The following is a 23,634-nucleotide window of genomic DNA, read 5'->3' as shown; positions in this document are numbered from 1 at the left end:
GATACAAATTTAAGATTATTTTTATTAGAACATATTGTACATACATTTCTAATCTTGGTCAAGGTGTTGTACCTCTACAGCTCATCTAACAATGTAATATAAATTTCTGGTCCTAGGAAGTTTTTATTACAAACTATTTAAGATAATAAAGAAATGCAGGTTAGTAGTTAGTCAAATATTATAATTAAACTTGTAGTCATAATTAGGTATGTTGTCAAAGTCAAATAGAAATATATTTCAGATAGACAGGCCATCTTGTAACACTTCAGAGATCTACAGAATATGGCATTTAAGTTGTTTTAATAACATACATTTTTTTTGACAATGAGACCTGTCTGCTCCTGTCTTAGATTATGATATACTTAAGGGAATTATGATTTGTCTTTGTTATTTCCAATAGAGTTGATGTGATTTTTATATTATTTTATATTTTTATTCATGTATTTTATTTTATATATTTATTTCTGGTTATTGAACTGGTAGCTTAGTTTTATTTTTACTCTGTATACTTGGATACTTTTTGCTTTGTTTTTTGAGACAGGGTTTCTCTGTGGCTTTGGAGGCTTTCCTGGAACTAGGTCTTGTAGACCAGGCTGGTCTCGAACTCACAGAGATCTGCCTGCCTCTGCCTCCTGAGTGCTGGGATTAAAAGTGTGCACCACCATTGCCTGGCTACTTAGATACTTTTAAGAATGATGTGCATTAAGGGCTAGTCCTTGGATTTCTATTCCTGTGTCAAAAGCACCATGACCGAAAAGCAAGCTTCGGAGTAAATTAAGGGTTTATTTGGCTTACCCTTCCATATTGCTGTTATCACCAAGGGAGGTCACGACACAATATCAAACAGGGCTGGAACCTGGAGGCAGGAGCTGATGCAGAGACCGTGGAGTGCTGCATAGTGGTTTGCTTCCTTTGGCTTGTTAAGACTGATTTCTTATAGAACCCAGGACTACCAGCCCAGGGATGGCATCACCCACCATGGGCTGAGCCCTCCCCTATTGGTCGATCACTAATTGAGAAAGTGCCTTACAGCTGTATCTTGTAGAAGTATTTTCTCAGTTGAAGCTCCCTTCTTTCAGATAACACTAGCTTGTGTCAAGTTGACACAACTGTGTCAGCACAGTCGGTAAAGGTGTTTGCTTTGGAGAGTCTAAGAACTTCACTTTGAACCTCACCTTCATAAACTTCAGCCAAAATCTGGGGATGCTATTGGTGCTTGTAATCACAGGACTAGCAAGGTGAATGCAGAAGGCTTCTTGGGCCTTACAAGCCACCCAATGTAGCCTGCTTAGCAAATTCTGTCAGTGAGATACCCTTTCTCAAAAAATGGTACATGGCACCTGAGGTTAAATTCTGCCCCGCTCCCACACATGAATATACATATGAGCAGCCACACACATATATGCACACACACACACACACACACACACACACACACACACACACACACACACAAGAACACACAAAAATAATAATAAAAATGAAACCGTTTAAAATGTTTTTATTATATAAAAGTATCAACTGACAGCAATGTGCATTAACTACTGCTGTGTACACAGGAAGTTTTAGATGCTGAAAAAGCAATTTTGGATACAAAATAGCCAGTTTTCAGTGGAAGTGAGAATTAAATTATGTAGCATGGAAGTGGTTTAGGGTGGGATTCGTTGACATTTGTGGATATTTAGCATTCAGAGAATTGAAATTCACCATAATTTGGAAAGTACATTAGAGAAAGAATCTGAAGAGACAAGCAACAATTGAATTCTTCCTAAGCCATTTCCTTTGGTTACCTCCCATAATACTCAAAAGATAGGAACAATTGACCCTTGGGGAAGCCATTAAAACCACTACGGTTTTACCAAAATATCCTGAAATGGGCCTGACTTGTAAGGGCACTTGGCACCAAGCTTGATGACCTGAGTCAATCTCTGGGACCCATATGGTGAAAGGAGAGACCCTATTTCTGTAAGTTGTCTCCTGGCCTACTGTGAAATGTTGTTTTCTGGACATTACATGAGTAATGCACACAGGAAATTACATCAGCTGTAATTCCCTCCACAAATGCAGCTATCCAAGCTCAAGTTTAAGTGAAGTATATGATCTCTAGGGCCCAGCCCTCACAGAGGAGCTTATATCAGTGAATAGCTGCTGGGGAAGAAGGGGAAATCAGTTTTTGAGAAAGTGGCCACTGCTAGCTTTCCCATGCTCCAGTGGATGGTCCCACACCCATCCACATATGGACAGTACTAATTGGAATTATGGAATTATCAAAAACAACAACAAAAAACAAAGCTATGAAGTTGGGATTCAGGCAAGTTGGGGGATAGGGAGGAAGTTAGGATAGAAACAATCATATTTCAATTTATACTTGCATATAATTCTCAAATATAAAGAATATGTATATATAACTATTTTAAATATTAAAAGTGCTACTTTGGATTATAGTTGTTTATTCAAGGGAATGAGTATAAGTTCACATTAATAAGTAGATGTCAGTAGGAAAATAATCAAAGAGAAGAAGTTTCATAACAACATATATAGTAAGTCTGTGACCAAATTCCTATGTCTTTTATTTTGATCTTAGGTCCTAAGTAATGTAGCCTATCTCCTAAATGAACATATTTCATTTACTCTCTGACTCATGCCATCAAGGAATAAAATGGTACAAAACAATGCTGTTTCAATTAGTTTCTTTCTTTTGGAAAATAAACCATAGTCTTCTAGCACAGTGTTTCAGAGGACAGAGGACGGAAACATCTTGTATTCCTTGCAATTTATCTGGAACACAACTTAGTTAGACTTTCTGTGGTACTCTTAGTCAGAGGTAATTAACCACCAATTTTAGAGCACCAACAATTGCACAATGTTAATGTTTAATTAGCAAAAGGGAAGCACCTGTAGTATGGAGGAAGAGGCTCCAAGATTAGACTATACACATTCAGTTTGCAACAAAAGACAAATTAAATGAGCGTACTTACCTTCAGGGAAAATATAGTTACTAACTTGTTAGACAGCTTCAACTTATTGGAAGTAAAATCAGTAAGCAACCTTTTGCATATATAATTCATTGTTGGCTTTTTACCAATAAGCACCAATAATGACTGTTTGTTAACTTTCCAATACATTCAGCACAAAAAAGGAGACTGGTTGTGTTTGGAACAATGAAATAGATCTATGACAGCCTTAGTTGAATCTGTCACACTTTCTACTTGATGTGTTGCCTCTCACCCCGCCCCCTCCAAAAAAATCAATCCTGGATCCATATATTTTTTTTAAGTATTTCTGAGTTCATTTAGGGAAGGCTATTCTAAATGCTTTCTCAGTACAGTAACTTTGCTGCCATTTTAACATTTATAATTATCTTTTTGTGAGAAGATAAAAAGATTTAAAATGATTGTTCTTGGCAGGAGGCCTAAGGTGAAATTCTGTTGTATTTAATGTGTAAATTATAATGTGTGCAGATGTGAAGAGGTTTCTGTGAAATGCTCATTTAACCGTGAGAATGTAAAGGAAGCTGTCAGAGAGTTTGTACTCTTTAGCAGCTCATACTCATTTGAAAGCACCTCATAATATGTTATATACAAAGGGGAAAAGAGTAGTTTAGGTTAAATCCAACCACTAACTTGCTAGAAGACAGGAAGATAAAGGGCACAGTAGCTTGCGAGCAAGAATTTTCCTTTATTGCTGTTACTTTGAAACATATTTGAAATAAAGAGTTTTCATGTGCCTTGCTGTAAATTGAGAATTACCTTGCTGATTAGCTGGCCTTACTCCCTCACTTTTCAAGTTGAATGTATGTAAGGCTTTTCTAATCAAATACACGTGCAGCAGAACCCTAGCATCTAACTATGAAACTAAACGAAAGCATTTTTAATGTTTTGCATATTGACAATTAAAAATAAATGTTGCCTACCTGGGGAGCAGAAAGGGGATGGGATAGGGGGTTAGTGGAGGTCAGGGGAGGAGGGGAGGGAGAGGGAACTGGGACTGACATGTAAAACAAGCTTGTTTCTAATTTAAATAAAAAATTTACTAAAAAAGATAAATGTTCCCTTGCAAATTTAGATTGTGAAAATATTCAGCGTGCTACTCTTGTGCTGTACTGATTAGTAACATTGCCACCTGTCATTCTGCTCTTTTAAGCCAGTTAGGTGACAGTACTTAAAGTCATTAATTTTGGCTCTTGTTTCTACCTCTAAAACTCCAAATGGGGGCCAGACAGGTGGATAAACAGTTAAGAGCACTGGCTCCTCTTTGAAGATCCAGGCTTGATTCCCAGGACCCACATTGCAGCTCAGAAACATTTGTAACTTAAGTCACAGGAGAGAAGATGATTTCTTCTGACCTCTGTGGTCACTGCATTCTTGTGATACACAGATATGCAAAACACCCATACACATAAAATGAAATAAATCTTTTAAAAATATCACCTGCCAAAGAGAATTCATGACAGTGCTTCAAAAAGAACAGTAGTTCTTAAATATTCTTAAAAAATCAATATCAATATTTCTTTTCTCCCTCACTCCCTCTTCCTTCCCTGAGTGTCTTCCTTCTTCCCCCCTTCTCTCCTTTGTTGTTGAGGTTTGCTTTGTTCTAAGCAATTAATTTGGGTAAAGCAACAAACTGCTTAGGCTATACACAGTGCTTAAATACACCATCAATAATAAACTTATCTTTTGTATGAATAGCTGTAATCCACCCATATATTTTTGCAGTAAGTAAGGTATGACAAACTGCTCACTCTACTGTGATGATGAGATGAATTAATTACATTAAAATTATGACCAAAATGATGACCATGATATAGAAGTTCAGGAAATTGCAAGCTGTGCTGAAGATGGAAGGTGTTGCTGTGAAGGTCATTGCAAGCCTTTTCCTTAGGTGGAGGAATCATTACATAGTCTATATTATTGATGATGTTCAATTGTCAAAACATTTAACAACTTTAAATTTCTCATGGTCGTGAAGTTGCTGAATCTTATTTCCCCTTCCAAAGTAAACCATGTTCAATGGGTTTTAAATTCTCAGAATGGGTTTTAAGCCTTGTTTTGCAATTGCATACTATGTACATATGGGTTCAATTTATTTCAAGATGTAAATATGTATTTCTTTTTCTCCATTTTTATTTAAATTAGAAACAAGTTTGCTTTACATGTCAATGACAGTTGCCTCTCCTTCCCCTCCTCCCCTGCCCCCCATTAACACCCTACCTTTCCCATACCATCTCTGATCCCCAGGGAGAGTGAGGTCTTCCATGGGGGGCAAGTCTTCAGTGTCTGTCATATCTTTTGGGATAGGGCCTAGGCCCTTCCCTATGTGTCTTGGCTGAGGGAGTATCCCTCTATGTGATATGGGCTCCCAAATTCCATTCCTATGCTAGGGATAAGTACTGATCTACTACAAGAGGCCCCATAGATTTCCGAAGCCCTGACACTCACAATCATGGGGTCTGGATCAGTTCCATACTGGTTTCCCAGTGATCAGTCTGGGGTCCAAGAGCTCCCCCTTGTTCAGGTCAGCTGTTTCTGTGAGTTTCACCAGCCTGGTCTTGTCCACTTTGCTCATCACTCCTTCTCTGTTACTGAATTCCAGTTCAGTTCAGTGTTTAGCTGTTGGTATTTACTTCTACTTCCATCAGCTGCTGGATGAAGGCTCTAAGATGGCATATAAGTTAGTTACCAATCTCATTATCAGGGAAGGGCATTTAAGGTAGCCTCTACCCTGTTGCTTAGATGCTTATTTGGTGTCATCCTTGTAGATCTCTGGACATTTCCCTAGTGCCCGATTTCTGTTTAAACCTATACTGGCTCCCTCTCTGATGGTATCTCTTATTTTGCTCCACTCTATTCTTCCCCCTACACAACCTTTCTGCTCCTTTATGTCCTCCTCACCCCTCCTCTTCTCCCCTTCAAACTCTTCTAGCTCCCTCTCCCCTCCCACATGCTCCCAATTTCCTCAAGAGATCTTTTCACTTTCCCCCTCTCTGGGGGACCATATATGTCTCTCTTGGAGTCCTCCTTGTTGCCTAACTTCTCTAGTGGTATGGATGGTAGGCTGGTAATATTTGCTCTATGTGTAAAATCTGTATATGAGTGAGTGCATACCATGTTTGTCTTTTTGTGACTGGGTTACCTGGCTCAGAATGGTTTCTTCTAGTTCCACCCATTTGCCTGTAAATTTCAAGATTCCATTTTTTTCCCCACTGAGTAGTACTCCATTGTGTAAATGTACCACATTTTCTCTATCCATTCTTCAGTTGAGGGGCATCTAGGTTGCTTCCAGGTTCTGGCTATTACAAATAATGCTGCTATGAACATAGTTGAACAGATGTCCTTGTATGAATGTGCATCTTTTGGGTATATGCCTAAGAGTGGGATTGGTGGATCTTGTGGTACACTGATTCCCATTTTCCTGAGGAGTCGCCATACTGATTTCCAAAGTGGCTGTATGAGTTGGCACTCCCACTAGCAGTGGAGGTGTGCTCCCCCTTCTCCACATCATCTCCAGCATAAATTATCATTGGTGTTTTTGATTTTAGCCATTCTGACTGGAGTGACATGGTATCTCAGAGTTGTTTTGATTTGCATTTCCCTGATGGCTAAGGATGCTGAACACTTTCTTATGTGTCTTTCAGCCATTTTAGATTCCTCTGTTGAAAATTCTCTATTTAGTTCTGTACCCCACTTTTTAGTTGGATTGTCATAGAACAGTAATTACATTAACATCAGTGTAGGAGCAATGAGCTATGTTAATTCGTGCTAAAAAGCAAATAAAAAATAAATAATCCACTTTTACAATTATAATTTCCCCATGTCCATTTTTGAAGATCCTTTTAATATTCTTTTTGTGTATTTTGAGACAGGGTTTCTGTGTGTGTGTGTGTGTGTGTGTGTGAGAGAGAGAGAGAGAGAGAGAGAGAGAGAGAGAGAGTGAGTGAGAGAGAGAGAGAAAGAGAAAGAGAGAGATAAAATTGGAAAAGGAAATTTTGAATTGCTTATCTGAAAGTGATGTGATCATTGACTTTGCAAAGCTAAAACAAGTGAAAATGACTTTGTGATAGAAACACTGCCAAAGAAAATACGTGGTGCCAGCATTAGAATATAAAGTGTCAGCCTAGTTAAATTGAGAAATTTGACACAAATATATTCACGTTTTAGTCATTTTATTTCATTTTGCATGTTATTTTTATGTAAGATTTTTATTAGCAGTGGCTATTTATAATAATTCTTTGTGTTAAGGCATTTTGGCCTATTTGACAGTTGATGAAACTCAACCTTACCATATTTCAGTTTCTCAGGGAAGCAGGTAAATTCACGTATATTTTCAAGTGACCCATCTGTGACCTGCCACATTGTACATTCTCTTAGAAACTATGATTTAAGAAAAAAATCAATTTGCAAGTACATTATTCTATATTTAGTTGCCAAGGCTATTTCGTCTTCAAATTTAGTTGTGATATTTGAGTCGGTTCAAATTTAAATGACTTCAAAATGAAAGGAAAAGAGAGGGAATAGAATGAACCATTTCATATATTTACTGTGAAACTGCATTAAAATATATACATTGTGAAACCTGCCACATTAGCTATTTTCAGTAGTATTATATGTACACCCCTGACAGTATAACAGTTATCTATAAATGTGCCATCTAATAAAATGCTGCTCTTATATATCTGTGATTATATATATCCTGTGACCGATATTAGTTCTTCCCCTAACGATACTAGCTTAATGCAGTCAACATTCAGCTGACTTTCTTAGATTTCAAAAGTGAATGATATCATTCAATGATTTCTTATTCTATACATGATTTATTTCACTTAATGTTATCCAAATTTGTCCATATTTCCACAAAAGAGAATTTTAAACTTATTTATGGCTGGCATATGTGTATTATATATTTTTATCCATTCATCATCTGATGGACACTTAGGCTAGTACCCACCTATTTTGAATAGTAATGAAATAAATCCGACAGTACAGATGACTTTAACCTATCATTAAATATCTTTGGATCTATATTCAGTAGGGAGACTGCAGAATCGAAGAAATGATATATTTTTCTAATATTTTAGGACCTCCATGTATTTTTCATTATAGTTGTATAAACTGATTTTTCCACACTTTCAACCTTTTATTCGACATCCTTGCCAGCCCTCCCTATCCCTTCTCTTGTTGATAATAACCATTCCAGCAGGAGGGAACTGATAATCCCATTGTACTTCTTTTCCTCTGATGATTTGGATATTTAAATACTTTTTAATATACTCATTAGTCAATTTCATATTTTCTATTAAGAAGTTTCTACACAGCATCATACTTATTTCAGTTGTGTTCTTGTTGTTGAGTTGATTGAATTCCATATAAATAATATTTCTCTCTATCAGATGCAACTTTTAAAGTAATTTTTCCAACTCTGTAAGTAACCCCTTTTTAATTTTTTTTTATTAGTTCAAGTTAGGGAACAAGCTTGTTTCACATGTAAGTCCCTTCTCCCTTCTCCCTCTCCCTCTCCCTCTCCCTCCCCTCACCCCCATCTCTCCTCCCCCACCCCCAACCTACCCCCAACCCCATCTACCCACCACTCCCCAGGCAGGGTAGGGCCCTCAACAGGAGCTCTGCAAAGTCCACCAAATCTTCCTGTGCTGGGCCTGGGCCTTTCCCCATGTTTCCAGGGCTAGAGTGTATCCCTTCACATGGAATGGGCTCTCAAAGTCCCTTCTTACACCAGGGAAAAATACTAATCCACTACCAGAGGCTCCCTGGAGTGCAGAGGCCTCCTTATTGACATCCATGTTCAGGGGTCTGGATCAGTCTTGTACTGGCCTCCCAGACAACATCTGGGGTCCATGTGCTCTCCCTTGTTCAGGCCAACTGAAGTAACCCCTTTTTTAAACCAATGTGTGTCCTTGGCACATCTGTTGAAAAACAGTGTAAATATGTATATTTATTTCTTAGCTTTCTATTGTGGTGCATTGGTAAAAAGTGTCTGTGTTTATGCAAAACTAATGCTACCTTAACTACTATAGCCTCACAATACATTTTTTTTATAATTTTTATTAGTTCAAATTGGGAACAAGCTAGCTTCACATGTCAATCCCTTCTCCCTCTCCCTCCCCTTCCCCCATCCCTCCCTCCTTACCCCCCCACCTCCATCCACCCTTCACTCCCCAGGCAGGTTAGGGCCTTCGATGGGGGTTTCCCAAAGTCCACCACATCATCCTTGGCCAGGCATAGGCCCTCCCCCATGTCACAATAAATTTTAAAATAAAATAATGTGACACTCTTAGTTTTGTTCTTTTGACTCCCCTTAATGGCGGCTATCTACTCTCCCTTACATCTACATGCTTCTTTCATTTTTATTGTTATTAAGAACTTCCTGTACATAACAGGGCTGACTGTGCTCATGGGTTTGTAGACATCCTCTGGGCATAGGATCATATTGTAACGTATGTTCCAAGAATCAACTCATAATGGATATGGTTACCAACATAAGATCCTGCCAGTCAAAATCCTACCAAGGATTGCTGAGTAGCCCTCTAGGTCCCACCCTTACTAGAGGAGATATTGGGAATTGATGGCTGCTGAAGGAGAGTCACTTGAGAAAAACCTAACTTATTTGAGAAAATAATTTAGACCTTAAAAATATATTTTGTTTCACAGTTTAAGACATTTCAGTGCATTTCAGTGCATGTCTTGTTTTGGCAAGGCAGAATATCGTGGCAACAGGGCGTTCACCTTATGATAGTAAGGAAGGGGAGAGGACAAAGAAGTGGGGGAGAGGAGGGAGAAAAGGGGAGGATCATCTCCTCGTGTTCCAGAGTATACCAACAATGGCATAGTTTTTCTAAGTAAACCATACTGCCTATATTTTCATAACTTCTGAATATTTCTACTGGCTAGAAATAAAGACATTATTATATTATCTTTGAAGTATGTTAAAGGTCCAAACTTCCATGTCCTCTCTGTCTGATATCATTCAGTTGGATTCTTATGAAGGGCTTGTATTTTGCTGAGGTTATGTTATAGAGCTGTCTGTAGTGAGCTAATTACTTGATAAGAATATGGTTCTGGGTTCTTACATGCCAGAGATTTCAATTAAAAATCTAGTGTTCTAGCAAAAAAGATCCTGATTTAGTTATGCAAGCACATAGGAAATCACTAACAGCGCTTTCATAGGAAGGTAGACAACATCTTCAAAGTTATTGTGAGGTTTTTTTTGGACACTTAATGCAAGACAAAATATTACACATTCATGGTACTGTCTGAAAGGATTTCAAGTAGCAATAATTGTAAGAAGTGAAGAGTGAGTCTTGCATCACCGATGACAGATCCTCTTTAAGGAATTCAGTTACAGTGGGGCTTGCATGCTGCTAGTAAAAACATCCTTATCTATTGGTAAGTGCATCTTTGGGTGTCTTCTTAGACACAAAATGCTGTGTTTGTTTCTTTAACAATAGAAGAAAATAGTTTACTGACAAAGATGATATAACGTGATTCTTTATGAAATTAACTGCTGCCTATACAATTTATATTAAATAGCTTAAAGGTTTATGGAATCAATAATTTATTAAATAGTTTTTATAAATTTAGGAGAAAGAAATAATTTGCATTCTCCAGTCATTTAGCCATTGATTTATAAATGGATGGCTTCATGAAATAAAAACTCTAACAGAGAAATTTCGTGATCTTAATGTGGCAAGCATCGCTACAGTGTACGTTACAACTAGAAACAGATACGGCACAGAGTCACATATTGTTACTAGAAGACTTAATGAACTTCTCTCTTTGAGAGAGAGCAGTTTTACAAAGTTTATAAGTTTAATGTGAATTTAGTTCAATTACAGAAATATGAAGTACCATTATTTTTATGTGTTTTTTTCCTTTTAATTTCAGGTTATTGGGTTGCTTGTTCACTTCTGCTAAACAATTTTATCAAATGAAGACGAAAACCATAATAGGTCAAACTACATAAAAATATGGACTCAGCTAAAACCAGGAGACTGCAATAATTTAAATCTACATAATTAAGTGTTGTATGTAGTATTAATTCTACAGAACAGAATCTCTTAATAGTTTAATAATTTGTGAAAATCGTTGCTATTTTATGGGGTTATTTAGCATGTTTCTTAGCAGCTTCTTTTTGTAGTACGTAAGGGTGACATACCAGCAGAGCTATTTGTGTAGGAACTTTAAAGTGTGAGTGGGGGGCTTCATTTTACAGAGTATAAATAACCTTGTAATTAAACTGAAACAAATAATTGCCAAGAAGCAATTATCATTCAATTAAAGAGTAATTACATGGTTATTTGTGCTCTGTAACATAAAGCATTACTGAGTTCAGTAATGCAATCAATATTTTAGTGGAAAAAGGATGCTTCAATGATGGACCTTGCAACCTATGCTGATTAAATTGTCATCCAAATAACAGTTTACTAGTTAAATCACCACATGTTTATTTGTCTTGATTAATATGTAAATATATGCTTAATGATAATAAAGTTCTTAAAGATAAGAAGCTTCACAGGATCATCTGTAAAGACGCGTGATCTTTCCCAGCTTTTACGAAATTCTTCATGGTCTTTCATCATATTCTCAGGATTAACTTGGAAATGAAATGTAGGATTTTAGAACTATTAATGTCTTCTTATATATTATAATTCAGTCTTAAACTATCAATACTATTAATTATATTGCATATCTTATAGAAATTTACTAATTACAAATTATTGTCACTAACATAATTCCAATTAATTTGTTCTAAGTGCTTAGCCTTGCAAAAATATTAAAGTCAATGATATATGTATGGGATTTTTGTTCAGGCACATTTGAACATGACTATAGAGAAATATGATATCACCATTCTCATTAAAGATTCAATAAAAATAAATAATAGTGCAAACATATATTCATGTCACAAGAACACACATTTTTCAAAGTCAGAATTTGTTCCATGTTCTCACAATATACCATTAGAAAAGTCATAACAGATAATCTTTCCTTTCAAGTTTATATTTTACCCTATGTATCACTGATACCTAGCATTAACTTTAGGTAACAGATACCTAGCACATATGTGTTTATTGGATGACTGAACTAGTTATATTGTTACACATATATATGACTGCAGAAACATTTAACCGCTAATGACCTCTTTGAGTTTCCTGCATCTCTCACAGCATTGTGCAGTGACGTCTTTCAAATTATATAATCATATTTGAGTAGATCATGTTCTGAAGCTTATATACTTGCATTAGAGTACAGGGTCTGAAATAAAATGATGATCTGATGAATAAATAATAGAAATAGCTCTCTGTTCATGTTAGTAAGTAGAACAAACAATCTAATGAATATTTGGAAACTGTAGAAACCATGACATAAGTATTTCCCACCTGTCAACTAATGGGTTTAATTAACCATTTACTGGGCATCCTGTATGTTCTGTATGCTTCAAACCATAAGAATTGCTTAAGATTCAGTGATCTATACTATTATATCTTCATATGTCTTCATGGAGCTCAGAATCCAGTTTGGTTAACTCACAATCATACTAATATAAATTAGAAAATAGAAGTATACAAGAATGGAGAATATGATTCCCTGAAGTGTATATACGTGTCTATTGAATGTGACATGAGCCATGGATTATCCAGTACCCATCCAAATTTTAGAATTCCAAGTGGAACTACTAAACCAAGAGTCTTGTAGTATCTCTCAACTTATTTAAAAATTATTTTAAGGAGGTTTTGCATACATACACACACAACTAATTAAATTAGATAGCTTTCAAAGTTGGCTGTCATATAGTTCCTCATACGGAATTGGAAATGGTATCAGGTTTCAGACTTCTGCAGCTGACAGTGTAAGGAGTGATTATGAGGATGGAGAAAGCACCAAAAAACATGGGGAAAGAACAGAGTAAGCAGGTGGATTTAAATAGGATGCTTGAGCTGTGACAAAGCTCGAGATACAATTAAGTACTGATAATGTCTAGATTTGGTGAGTATTCTTTAATAAAATAATTTATCTTCATTAAATGACTATATACCTTGATAAACATTATTCTTTGATCCCGGGTCCTTAAAAGATAGTTGAAGTAAATAGTTGTGTTTCCTTTTCAGCACCCTTAGACGATCCAAGAAGACATAAGATAGGCAAGGACAAACAGGGCAATGGCACTGAATTAAATAAAATGAATTATGACCCAGAATTGAACAAAAAGTAACAGAAAGTTTATAAAATTGAAACATTAAATGAGAAAAAAATTTTCTTGCTAGAATGATATATAATATTGATGTGTAATGGCAGAAAATAACACTAGCACAATTTGTGGAAAAATGAGCTTGGTAATAGTACCTCTGTGTAAAGTTGCTAGAAGTTGTCTTCATTGAAAAGCAGAGTTTGTATTATATTGATGGATCACTTTACTACTGCAAAGTTGATAGAATGTATTTTAACTCGTATCTCTTTGTGAACCAGAAGTCATTTTTGGAAATGTTGTCTATATGAACTTCATACATTTTTTATTCTCACTATTTAATATAGTGTTTTGCAGTATTTCTTTAGTCGAGTCCTTTTATTCAATATGAAATGCATTTGTATTAAAAGGCAGCAACACTGTCTTATTAACAAAATTAAAAGTAATATGTAAAATGTGGAGCCTGCAAGATGATTCAGTGGATAAAAGCACTTGTTGATAAACCTAAGGACCTGAGTTCGATCTCCAGGACCCACATAGTAAAAGGGGAGATGTGAGTCAATAAGTTGTCCTCTCACCCCCTCATTCATGCTATGACATGTAACACTTCAACAGAAATAAATAAATAAATAAATAAATAAATAAATTTAATGGAATAAAATATATAGTAACTTGAGAATGTCTTTGAGCATTCTATGCTTACCAGCCCTGCAAATTGTGGCATCACCTCCCCCCCCAGATGATGATTTTAGTATAGTATATTAGGGAATGAAATAGTGGAAACATATATACAAATTTTTATTTTATTTTATTTCTGCAATTGCAACTTATTTTTCTCCACTGCACCTTTGTACTTATGATTGAACTTACGACTATGTGCAGGCAAAGCAGGCTTTTTATCACTCACCTCAACTCACAGCTTCTGACACTGTCAGTTTTGAACTTTTGGCACTAGAGCTAAGAATGTGTAAATGGGATAGTTTAGGTTAATGCTTCAAGTTTTGATTCAGCTAGAATATATGGGCAGCAAAAATGGGACTTTATGGATTTAAAACTAATAGGATACAAAGTTGTGTGGATATAGAAGAGGAAGAAGTGAGGGAGGATTAAATATGACACACTACAAAATTTTCAGGGGACCAATAAAATATGTAAATAAATATTTGATTTCCAGCAGCTGCATAAATGCTAATAAACATTGTGTTTTATTCTACATCTCACAGATGGTGTGTTGAGTAGAGGCTTATACTGTATAATTTTTTACAGTCTTAATTCTGTGATTCACTTTCTCAAACCTTAGTTGTGCATATTGAGACCAGAGATCACGTACCTTTAAGGGCAAAGAGTAATTTAGGAATTCTTCACAACAGGTGATATGTATTTCAAAGTACTGGCTTACAAATGAAATCTAAACTGGAAATTGATCCTTGGTGGCTTTAATATTAGTCATAAGTACATTGTGAAATTTATTGTAAAATGTTGGATTTCCTTATTAACCCATGACAGTGCATCGTCTCTTGTGTAAAGTTCTATATATTTCCCACAAATGTATCAAGTAGTGGTATTTGAGTTTTCTCTTTGTTTTCCAACAGTTCCAGACCTGGCAGACCCCCGAAGCGTTCTCTGGGAGTGTTGCAAGACAATGCCCGCCTTCTGCCCCATGCAGTCCCAGGCCTCTTATCACCAGGAATTATCACTCCAACAGGTAACGCAATCTGTCTGATGACAGCCTTGATTCTTCTTATTTCCCAAAGTTTGAAATGAACCAATATTAATGTAAGTACCTTGCCCTTCGAAGCTTTTCAAGCACTACTAGAGGTTGCATTATTGAATATTTTTGAGTATTCAGGCAAACACATTTTCTTTAAAAAATTCAATGACACAAAGTAAATGGATATGATTTTCTAAAAGTCATATCCATATAAGACATCTGTTTCTCTGTGTATATTGTATTCTGGGAGAAAAGATGTGGAATGAATAAATCTGTATCATCAGAAAGCTTCATGTGAGACACTTACCTTATATAGCCAACCACTATGTGTTTTGCTTGCTGTGAGCATCTGTGTATATTGTGAGAGTTACTATACCAGTTAAAGGAGGTGAAAAGAAAATGCATCATCTTAAGAACAACAGTATATTAGTAGTAATATTGTGCCTGTTCATTGCCCTGAAAAAAATTGGAACACTGAAGTAAACTACTAATAATGTTAATTTTATAAATTATCATAGAACTCGATACTCTGAAAGTACTCATGAACAGACATAACACTTGAAAAATTAGCCTAATAGTTCTATAATAGAAATGAAAATGTTTAAAACTTTTATGCCAAGGAAAACAAATTTAATGAAAAGTCATTTCTTTTCCCCCTCTCTATATATTATCTCTATCTATCTATCTATCTATCTATCTATCTATCTATCTATCTATCATTATCTATCTATCATCTATCAATAACACAAATTTATGAAACATTAATTTGTTTGTATTTCAATACCTTAGGAAACAGAAAAATATATGACTAGTAGTCTTGGTTGTCTGAGAATTAAATAAAAAAGATAAAATATTATAATAATAATCATATTAGAGCATGATAGAGACCATAATACAACTAGATATGAGGTGGCATAAACTCACAAAGAAGAAGCAAACAAATCAATTTGGTAAATTGGGTAATGATCAGAAAGATTGACTCTTTAGATCTGTGTTTTGTAGGCTTAGTGTTGGATTTGCAGAATCAGCGGATGACACTCCAGGCATATAGAAGCACAGAAGAGATGAGAAAGTGTTTATTGTCATCAGGGGAATAGCAATGAAATTACAGAGAATAAAGGAGAGATTTGAGGTCGGAGGCTTGTAAGTGATGTGCTTTGAATAGAAAATGAAGAAAATAAATGACAGTTGAGGAAGCTAGCATTTGGTTTACAATGTTAAACATTTTCTCTTTTCCTATGGAGCACACATTCCCAAATATATTTCAGAACCCTCTTTTACTTTTCTTCTCTTTTTCTTTTCTTCCTATTTTGATGGCACAGAAGGAAGTGTGAAAAAGGTTCCAGTATCAAAGCTTTATGTGTTCTAATGTATACCACTTTACTTTTTGTTAAAACATTTTATATATTAGAGGGACAATTGCTAAGGAACTGAGAAAATATTTTAAAATCAATTGCTGTGGAGGGTAGATAAAAATGAAACTAATGGCAGAAAGAATGAACAGTTGTTTCCATTCCAGAGAGATAAACTGAGCATCTGAACTAAGGCACATTCAGTTCAGTAGAAATGAAGTTCCAAAATGATTTATTAATAAGAATTTATTGTTTTATAATGGCTGAATGTAGATGTGGAGCTAGTAGAGCAAGATGATTAATGTTCTATTTGGACAATAAGTTGCGTGATGGTTTCATTGGCCAAGAAATAATTTAGGAATGGATTCATGGTTTGGGGAAATGCTAATAACTTTGATAACTTGAGTATTTATAAATAAATATATATTCATACAAATTATTACATTAATGGAAGTTGTTTTGTGCAGATAGCCACATACAGAAGACAAAATAGTTTCTGGACTCTATCTTGATACTCAACAGATAATGTCTATCTTAACTTCTAAAATACAAAAAGTATGCCTAAAAGCAGTACTATGTAAATAATGCAGTCTGAGTTCACACTTTTAGACAAGATGGAGATGAAAGAAAAAATGATTTAAAAAAAATACCTTGAAGCTAGTCCACTGTTGAATAAACATTAGTAGCATATCTATTTGGGGGAAAGCTCTAATGTATATTAAGTTCCTATTAAACTAAATGTTTCATATACATTTCATTTCATTTTTAAAACCTTATGGACATTGCCTTCATGTCATTTTTCAAGGGATATGTGCTCAGTCAGCTTAAATTCAGGCACTAAAGTAAGTGAGTGGCAGAGTTGTGTTTAAACCCGAGCCTTTTAAAATTCTAGAGCTCCAATCTTCTTTGGCATATATTATATTATTTATCTTCTTGTGATAATGGAGAGTCCAAAATATATTGGAAAATTGTCTTTTCTTCCCACAATGTGTTGTCCTTGGCTTATGCCTAGAATGGATGACAGAAGTATCAAGGGGATAAATATTGAAAGGCAAAATATAACTTCTGTAGAGCAGAAAATTAGGAAATTATAGTTCAGGGGAAGATCAAGGATTCTTCAAACTTCCAGAAGGTTACTCTTCCTTATTTTGTATATATTATTTCATATGCTGAAGAATATTTTTGTTCTATAGTCAGATGTTAGAAAAATGTTTTATGAGATCAAGTACAAATAATTTTGAATTATATGTTATTTTGAATTATACAAACCATTTTCTCTTCCACTAGGAGAGGTAAATGTTATCTTCACTAAATTTCATGTTTGAGCATATCTACCGTGCTTAAATATCATACATTTGATTTTAAAGTATTGAAACATTTAGATAATTTTAAATTTTTAGTTGATTTTTAATTTTTGAGATTATACTATAATTACCTCATTTCTCCTTCCCCTTTCCTCCCTCCAAACTCCCCCTTATGCCCCTCCTTGCTTTCTCTCAAATTGACAGCCTCTCTTTTCATTAAGAGTTGTTACATCTCTGTGTGTATGTGTTTGTTGCTTTCTTTCAAAGTCATTGCCTCCATTTTTATTGTTGTTACATACACACACACCCATCCCCCCCACAAAGAAACATGCACATCCCCATCAGCCTCTATAATGATACATGCGTTTATGTTTTCATGGCTGAGCATTTGTTATTGTATAACCAATTGGTGTATTCTTTCCTGGGGAAGACTATTTCACCCCCCTCAGCATCCCCTAGTTGCCTGCTCTCCCCTTCCACATTTTCATATCTTTGGTTGTTGTCCCTGTTGAGCTCATATGCTGGGCAGTCATGTTTGTGAGACTTTATAGGTGTAACCTCTGACATTAACAGGAAATACAATCCCATAGCAATCCCCATCTCTTACCGTCTTTCTGACCCCTCTACTAATCTTAGGTGCAGTAATAATTTGTAGTTGTATCCATTTGAACAGGGCTCTACAAATCAGTATCTTAATTGCTTCTGGTTTTCTAGATATATTTTGTGTGTGTGGCCATTAAGTTTTCCTTCTAGTACTCACTGATTTTTTTTTTTTTTTGAAATGATGTACAATACTTTCTTGTTTCTGGTTCCTTTGTTTCTGAATATTTTTATTTATATACAATGTTATATGTGTGTGCATAAATTTACATACAATTAATATGTTTTTTTATTTTACCTAAGGTTTCAATATCATATGTGGCTAGAAGTATTTTAAGTTCTGTTATGTTTACTTTGACAACAGGTTTTGTATTGCATTTATTTGTATTATTATTTTCTAAATTGATAACATTAAACTGCATTTTAAAGTGCATATTAGAATGATAATTACAATTGTGTCTACTTTCAGATATTGTAATTTTATCATTTTTCACTTAAGGTTGTATAGAGTATTTACATAATAGGATTGCTTTTTAAAGAATCTGAAGTTTTCAAAACATCATTATTGGATTTACCTAAAAGTAGTTCTTGGATTTAAATTGGCATATAAATCTTTAAAGATGGGTGTTATATAAGGCAAGTTGTATTTCTTTATTTGCATAATATGGTATAATATTTTCTATTGTATGTGAATTTCTTTTGTTTTTGTGATTTGTACTTCTCTTTTAATTTCAAGGATGCTCATTTCTTCTGGGTTATATTTCCCATAAATAATAAAGTTGATTAATTTAAAGTTTAATTTATTCAGATTTTATAATAACTTAGGTAATGACTATGCTGATGATACAAATACCTTATTTAATTTACCAAATTGAGTAAAAATAATTTTTGTGTGTGACAGGAAATGTACGTAGATGTATCAGAGTGCTTAGAGTTTAGCTGGGCACTCTGACATGCACCTGTAATTTCCACATTAGTGATACTGAGGGACACAGTTTGCTGTGAGTTTGAGGCCAGCTTTCGGTACCAAGTGACTTGCTTGCCACCTTACACTATGTAAAGAGTCTTTTCAAAAAAATACTTGCAAATGGAGAGCACTATGTAGCTAAAATCATTTAAACAAAATATTTGATAAATTTATTGCCATATAGTTACTGAAGATTAATCTTTATGCATGAATTTAGAATCCAAGGTCTGTTCTTTTTTATATTTTTTTATTTTATCACTTTTTATTATCAGAAAAAATATTCTTTTCTTCCTTTTTTAAGTTTTCCCTTTTTATACAATGCATCCCAGCCACAGTCTCCCTTTACTTCACTCTTCCCAGCGGTCGCTCCACTACTCCTACAGATCCACTGCTTTTCCATTTCCCATCAGAAAAATGTGGGCCTCCCAAGGATATAAATGGACACATCATAACAAGATGCAATGTGACTGGGGCACAAACCCTTTTATCAAGTCTTCATGAAGCAACACAGTAGGAGGAAAAGGGTATCAAGAGCAGGCAAAAGAGTTAGACACCCCACTTCCACTGATAACAGTGCCACAAAATCCCCAAGCTAAACAACTACAACATATACGCAGAGGACCTAGCACAAACTCAAGCAGGCTCTGTGATGCTGCTTCAGTCTCTGTGAGCCTCTGTGAGCCCTGGTTAGTTGATTGGGTGGGCCATGTTCTTCTGATGTCCTTGACCCTTCTGGCCCTTACAATCCTTCCTAACCCCTATTCTGCAGGGTTCCCTGAACTCCACCTAATGTTTGGCTGTGTCAGCATCTGCTTTCATCAGCTGCTGTAGGAAGCGTCTCTGATATCGATTGGAGTAGGCACTGATCTATGAGTATAGCAGAATATCATTAGGAATCATGTTTGGTTGTACCCTAGGTCTCTGAGTCATCCTGCTTCAGATTTCTGGCCATCTAGGAAGTGGCAGACATGGGATCCTTCTGGAGTGGGCCGCAAGTAAGATCAGTCACTGGTTGCCCACTTCCTTAAGTTTTGAGCCACCATTTTCTAGGAAGCGCATCTTCTAGGAAGACAGGATATAGGTCAAAGGTTCTATGGCTGTGTTGGTATCCCAGTTCCCCCACTGGAAGCCGTGCTTGAGTAGAGAAGAAGGGCAGTTCAGACTCCATATTCTTCATTATTAGGAATATTTTCTAGGCTCACCATCATAAATTTCAGGGTGTTTCCACTGCACTAGGTTTCCACATCATTGTGCAAATAATACCCCCAATTCTAGTAGTCTTTTCCCCAACTCTCCCTACAATCACCATCCCCTACCTGATCTTTCCTCTTCCCATCCCCATCAGCCCCCAGTCCACCTGCAAAATCTGTTCTGTTTTCTCTTGCAAGGGAGATTCATGTGCCCCGCCTCCCCAGCCCTCTGTGTTACTTAGCCTCTCTGAGTCTGTAGATTATAGCACGACTATAGTTTGCTTTATAGCTAATAACTACTTATAGGCGAGGACATATCATGTTTTTCTTTCTGAATCTGGATTACTTACTCAGGATAATTTTTTTCTAGTTATATCCATTTGCCTACATATTTCATCTAGTTATTTTTAACAGCTGAGTAATACTCCATTGTGTACCACATTTTTTTTATCCATTCTTCAGTTGAGGGACATCTATGTTGTTTTCAGGTTCTAGCTATTAGAAATAAACCTGCTTTGAACATGGTTGAACATGTGTCCTCTTGTTATGATTAAGCATCCTCTGTGTATATGCCAAGAGTGGTATATCTGAGTCTTGAGGAAGACTGAATCCTAATCATCTGAGAAACTGCCATATTGATTTCCAAAATGTCTGTACAAATTTACGCTCCCACCAGCAATGCAGGAGTGTTTCCCCTGCTCTATATCCTCACCAGAAAGAGCTATCACTTGTGGTTTTGATATTAGCCATTCTGACAGGTATGAAATGAGATTTCAGTCATTTTTGATTTTCATTTCCCTGATGGCTAAGGATGTTGAATATATATTTTCAGTCTTTCATGGCCATTTAAGATTCCTCTATTGAAAATTCCCTGTTCAGATCTGCACCCTATTTTTCATCGTATTATTTGGATTGTTGATACCTAGTTTTCTCGAGTTCTTTATACATTTTGGATATTATACCTCTATCAGATGTGGAGTTGGTGAAAACCTCTTCCCATTCTGTAGGCTGTAACTTACTCATACTGACAGTGTCTTCTGCCTTACAGAAGCTTACCAGGTTCATGGGGTCCCATTTATTGATTGTTGATCTTAGTACCTGTGCCATCAGTGCTCTGCTTTGGAAGTTGTCTTCTGTGCTGATGAGTTCTAGGATATTCCCTACTTTTTCTTCTATCAAGTTGAGTGTGTCTGGTTTTATGTTGAGATTATTGATCCACTTGGACTTGAGTTTTGTGCAGTATGATCAGTATGAAAATATTTGTATTTTTCTACATTCGGCCATCCAGTGTGATGAAGACCATTCATTCAAGATGTCTTTTTTTCCAGTGTGTATTTTTGGGTTCTTTATAAAAAAATCAGGTGTCTATAGGTGTATTGATTTATGTCAGTTTCTTCAGTTTGATTCCATTCATCAACATATCGGGTTTTACGCCAGTGCCACACAGTTTTTATTATAATACCTCTATATTCTTTAAAACATTGGCATATATTCATTTAGGTAATATACTTATATAAACAAACATATAGCTAGTATATCAAAATAGACATAAATAAATAGACATCTATATATTTTATTTCATTGAGCATATATTTATTGAACAATTTGTTCTATATTTAAAGAGCATAAGAAAACATAACAAGCACTAAAATTTATTTTGTGAGTTATTGCTTTCTTAAATTCTACCTTGACATTTTCCCCAGTCATCATTGGATGATGGATGTTAAACTGAATTTAGGTATCATGTAATTGAACTACTGATATTATAACATTATATTCATTTTCTCTTACTCTTACATAATCAATATCTCAGTCCCCTGACATAGTATTCATACAAAAATATTTTTCTAAGCAAGATTTGTGATGTACAAGAGGAAAAAAGAAGACCAATCTCTTAAACTCACTTTTGCATCTTTTGATCTATGCAACTTTCAATTCCCTGCAAGATGACCATCTGCTTCTCCACAGATTATAAGGTCTTTCAAGAAGACAAATGTGGAATCAGGCCTGAGAGAGCTTTACACTGACAGCTTACAAGGAAGTAATAAAGTGATTCTGATGGAATTCTTGTAGTATTCATTTCTGAAATGTTGGCCCAATATTTAGTTTGTTTGTTTTTTTCCCTCTTGGTATATTGTGATAAAATATTTTTGAACAGCAGCTGCCATCCAAATCTCCATGGAATTAATTAATTTTCTGAAGAATGGTGAATTCAGCACTCATCTCAAGCTAGAAGAATTATGACTAGCTTTGATAATATGGTGCCATTGTCATTTTTCTAGTTATCCTGATTGCATCATTGTGTAATTTTCTCAGTCACTAAATTTGGATTCTAAAAAGAAGTCATAAAGACACATCACATACTATTCTGAATACTAGAAGGAAAGGCTAAACACTATTTAAACAAACCAACCCAATATTTGTGACGTGATGACTGATTTAAAGCATGTCTTTGCCTTGGGGTTTTCTATAAACAGTTTTATAAATTATGATAAGTGTTACAGAAAAACTAAATATTTTCCCTTATTTCACTGAATTTTCTTTGCATCTTGTGTGTTTGCAAAGGACCATTGTCGTAGAAGTAGCTGGACTTCCCAATTACAAATTTTTAATAGTAATTGTATTAATTACTTGACTACTTCCTAAAATGTATATTTTGGTCATATTCATTCTCTATGGTATCTCTTCCAGATGCCCTCCCATCATCTTACCTACCAAACTTTGTTTTCTCTCTCTTCTCTTTTTCAAACTCATCAAATCCATTTGTGTTATCCTGGGTATAGGAAATGCCCGAATGTGGTTAATATATTAAGTGTCCTATCATTGAAGCAAACAGACTTTCCCTCTCCTGTCTGCAATAAATTGCTGCTTTCCAGCTAGACATGGGAGTTCATGCGTACATAAGCTTGTGCTGGTCTTATGCATAGTGCCTCAATCATTGTCAGTTCATATGTTTATCTACCTTCCTTGCTTCCTTCAAGTCAGCTTTCTTGAACTACCTCTGGTCTTCGTATATTGCACATTTTTCTGTCACTTCTTTCTCTTAGATCCTTGAATGCTGGTTAGAGAGGGTTGATACAAATATCTGGTTCAGGACTGAGCACTCTGAAATATCCTGATTTATATCATTACCAATTTTGGCTCTCTTTAAATTATTGTTTCCCAAAAACATATGCTTCTTTCATAAGGACTAAATGACATATTGATCTGTGGGTATAACAATAATTAATTAGGAGTCATTTTAATGTTATGCCCATTTAACAGCATAAAAGTAGAAGCTTTTCTCCTTTCTTGGTCTCATTTGCAGTGTCAG

The 23,634-nt window shown here is 35.4% G+C and overlaps 1 protein-coding gene across 1 annotated transcript in view; it reads left to right on the top strand.

The window, feature by feature from the left end:
- Dach2 (dachshund family transcription factor 2) overlaps positions 1–23,634 on the top strand; it is a 483,871-nt gene that overhangs the window by 218,052 nt on the left and 242,185 nt on the right. The window contains exon 3 of the mRNA XM_035449724.1: positions 14,790–14,902. Within this exon, the coding sequence (XP_035305615.1) occupies positions 14,790–14,902 (113 nt within the window). The remainder of the gene's footprint in view (positions 1–14,789; positions 14,903–23,634) is intronic.

The sequence above is a fragment of the Cricetulus griseus genome, chromosome X, assembly GCF_003668045.3.
Source record: "Cricetulus griseus strain 17A/GY chromosome X, alternate assembly CriGri-PICRH-1.0, whole genome shotgun sequence".
NCBI lineage: Eukaryota > Metazoa > Chordata > Mammalia > Rodentia > Cricetidae > Cricetulus > Cricetulus griseus.
This window is presented reverse-complemented; position numbering and strand designations above follow the sequence as displayed.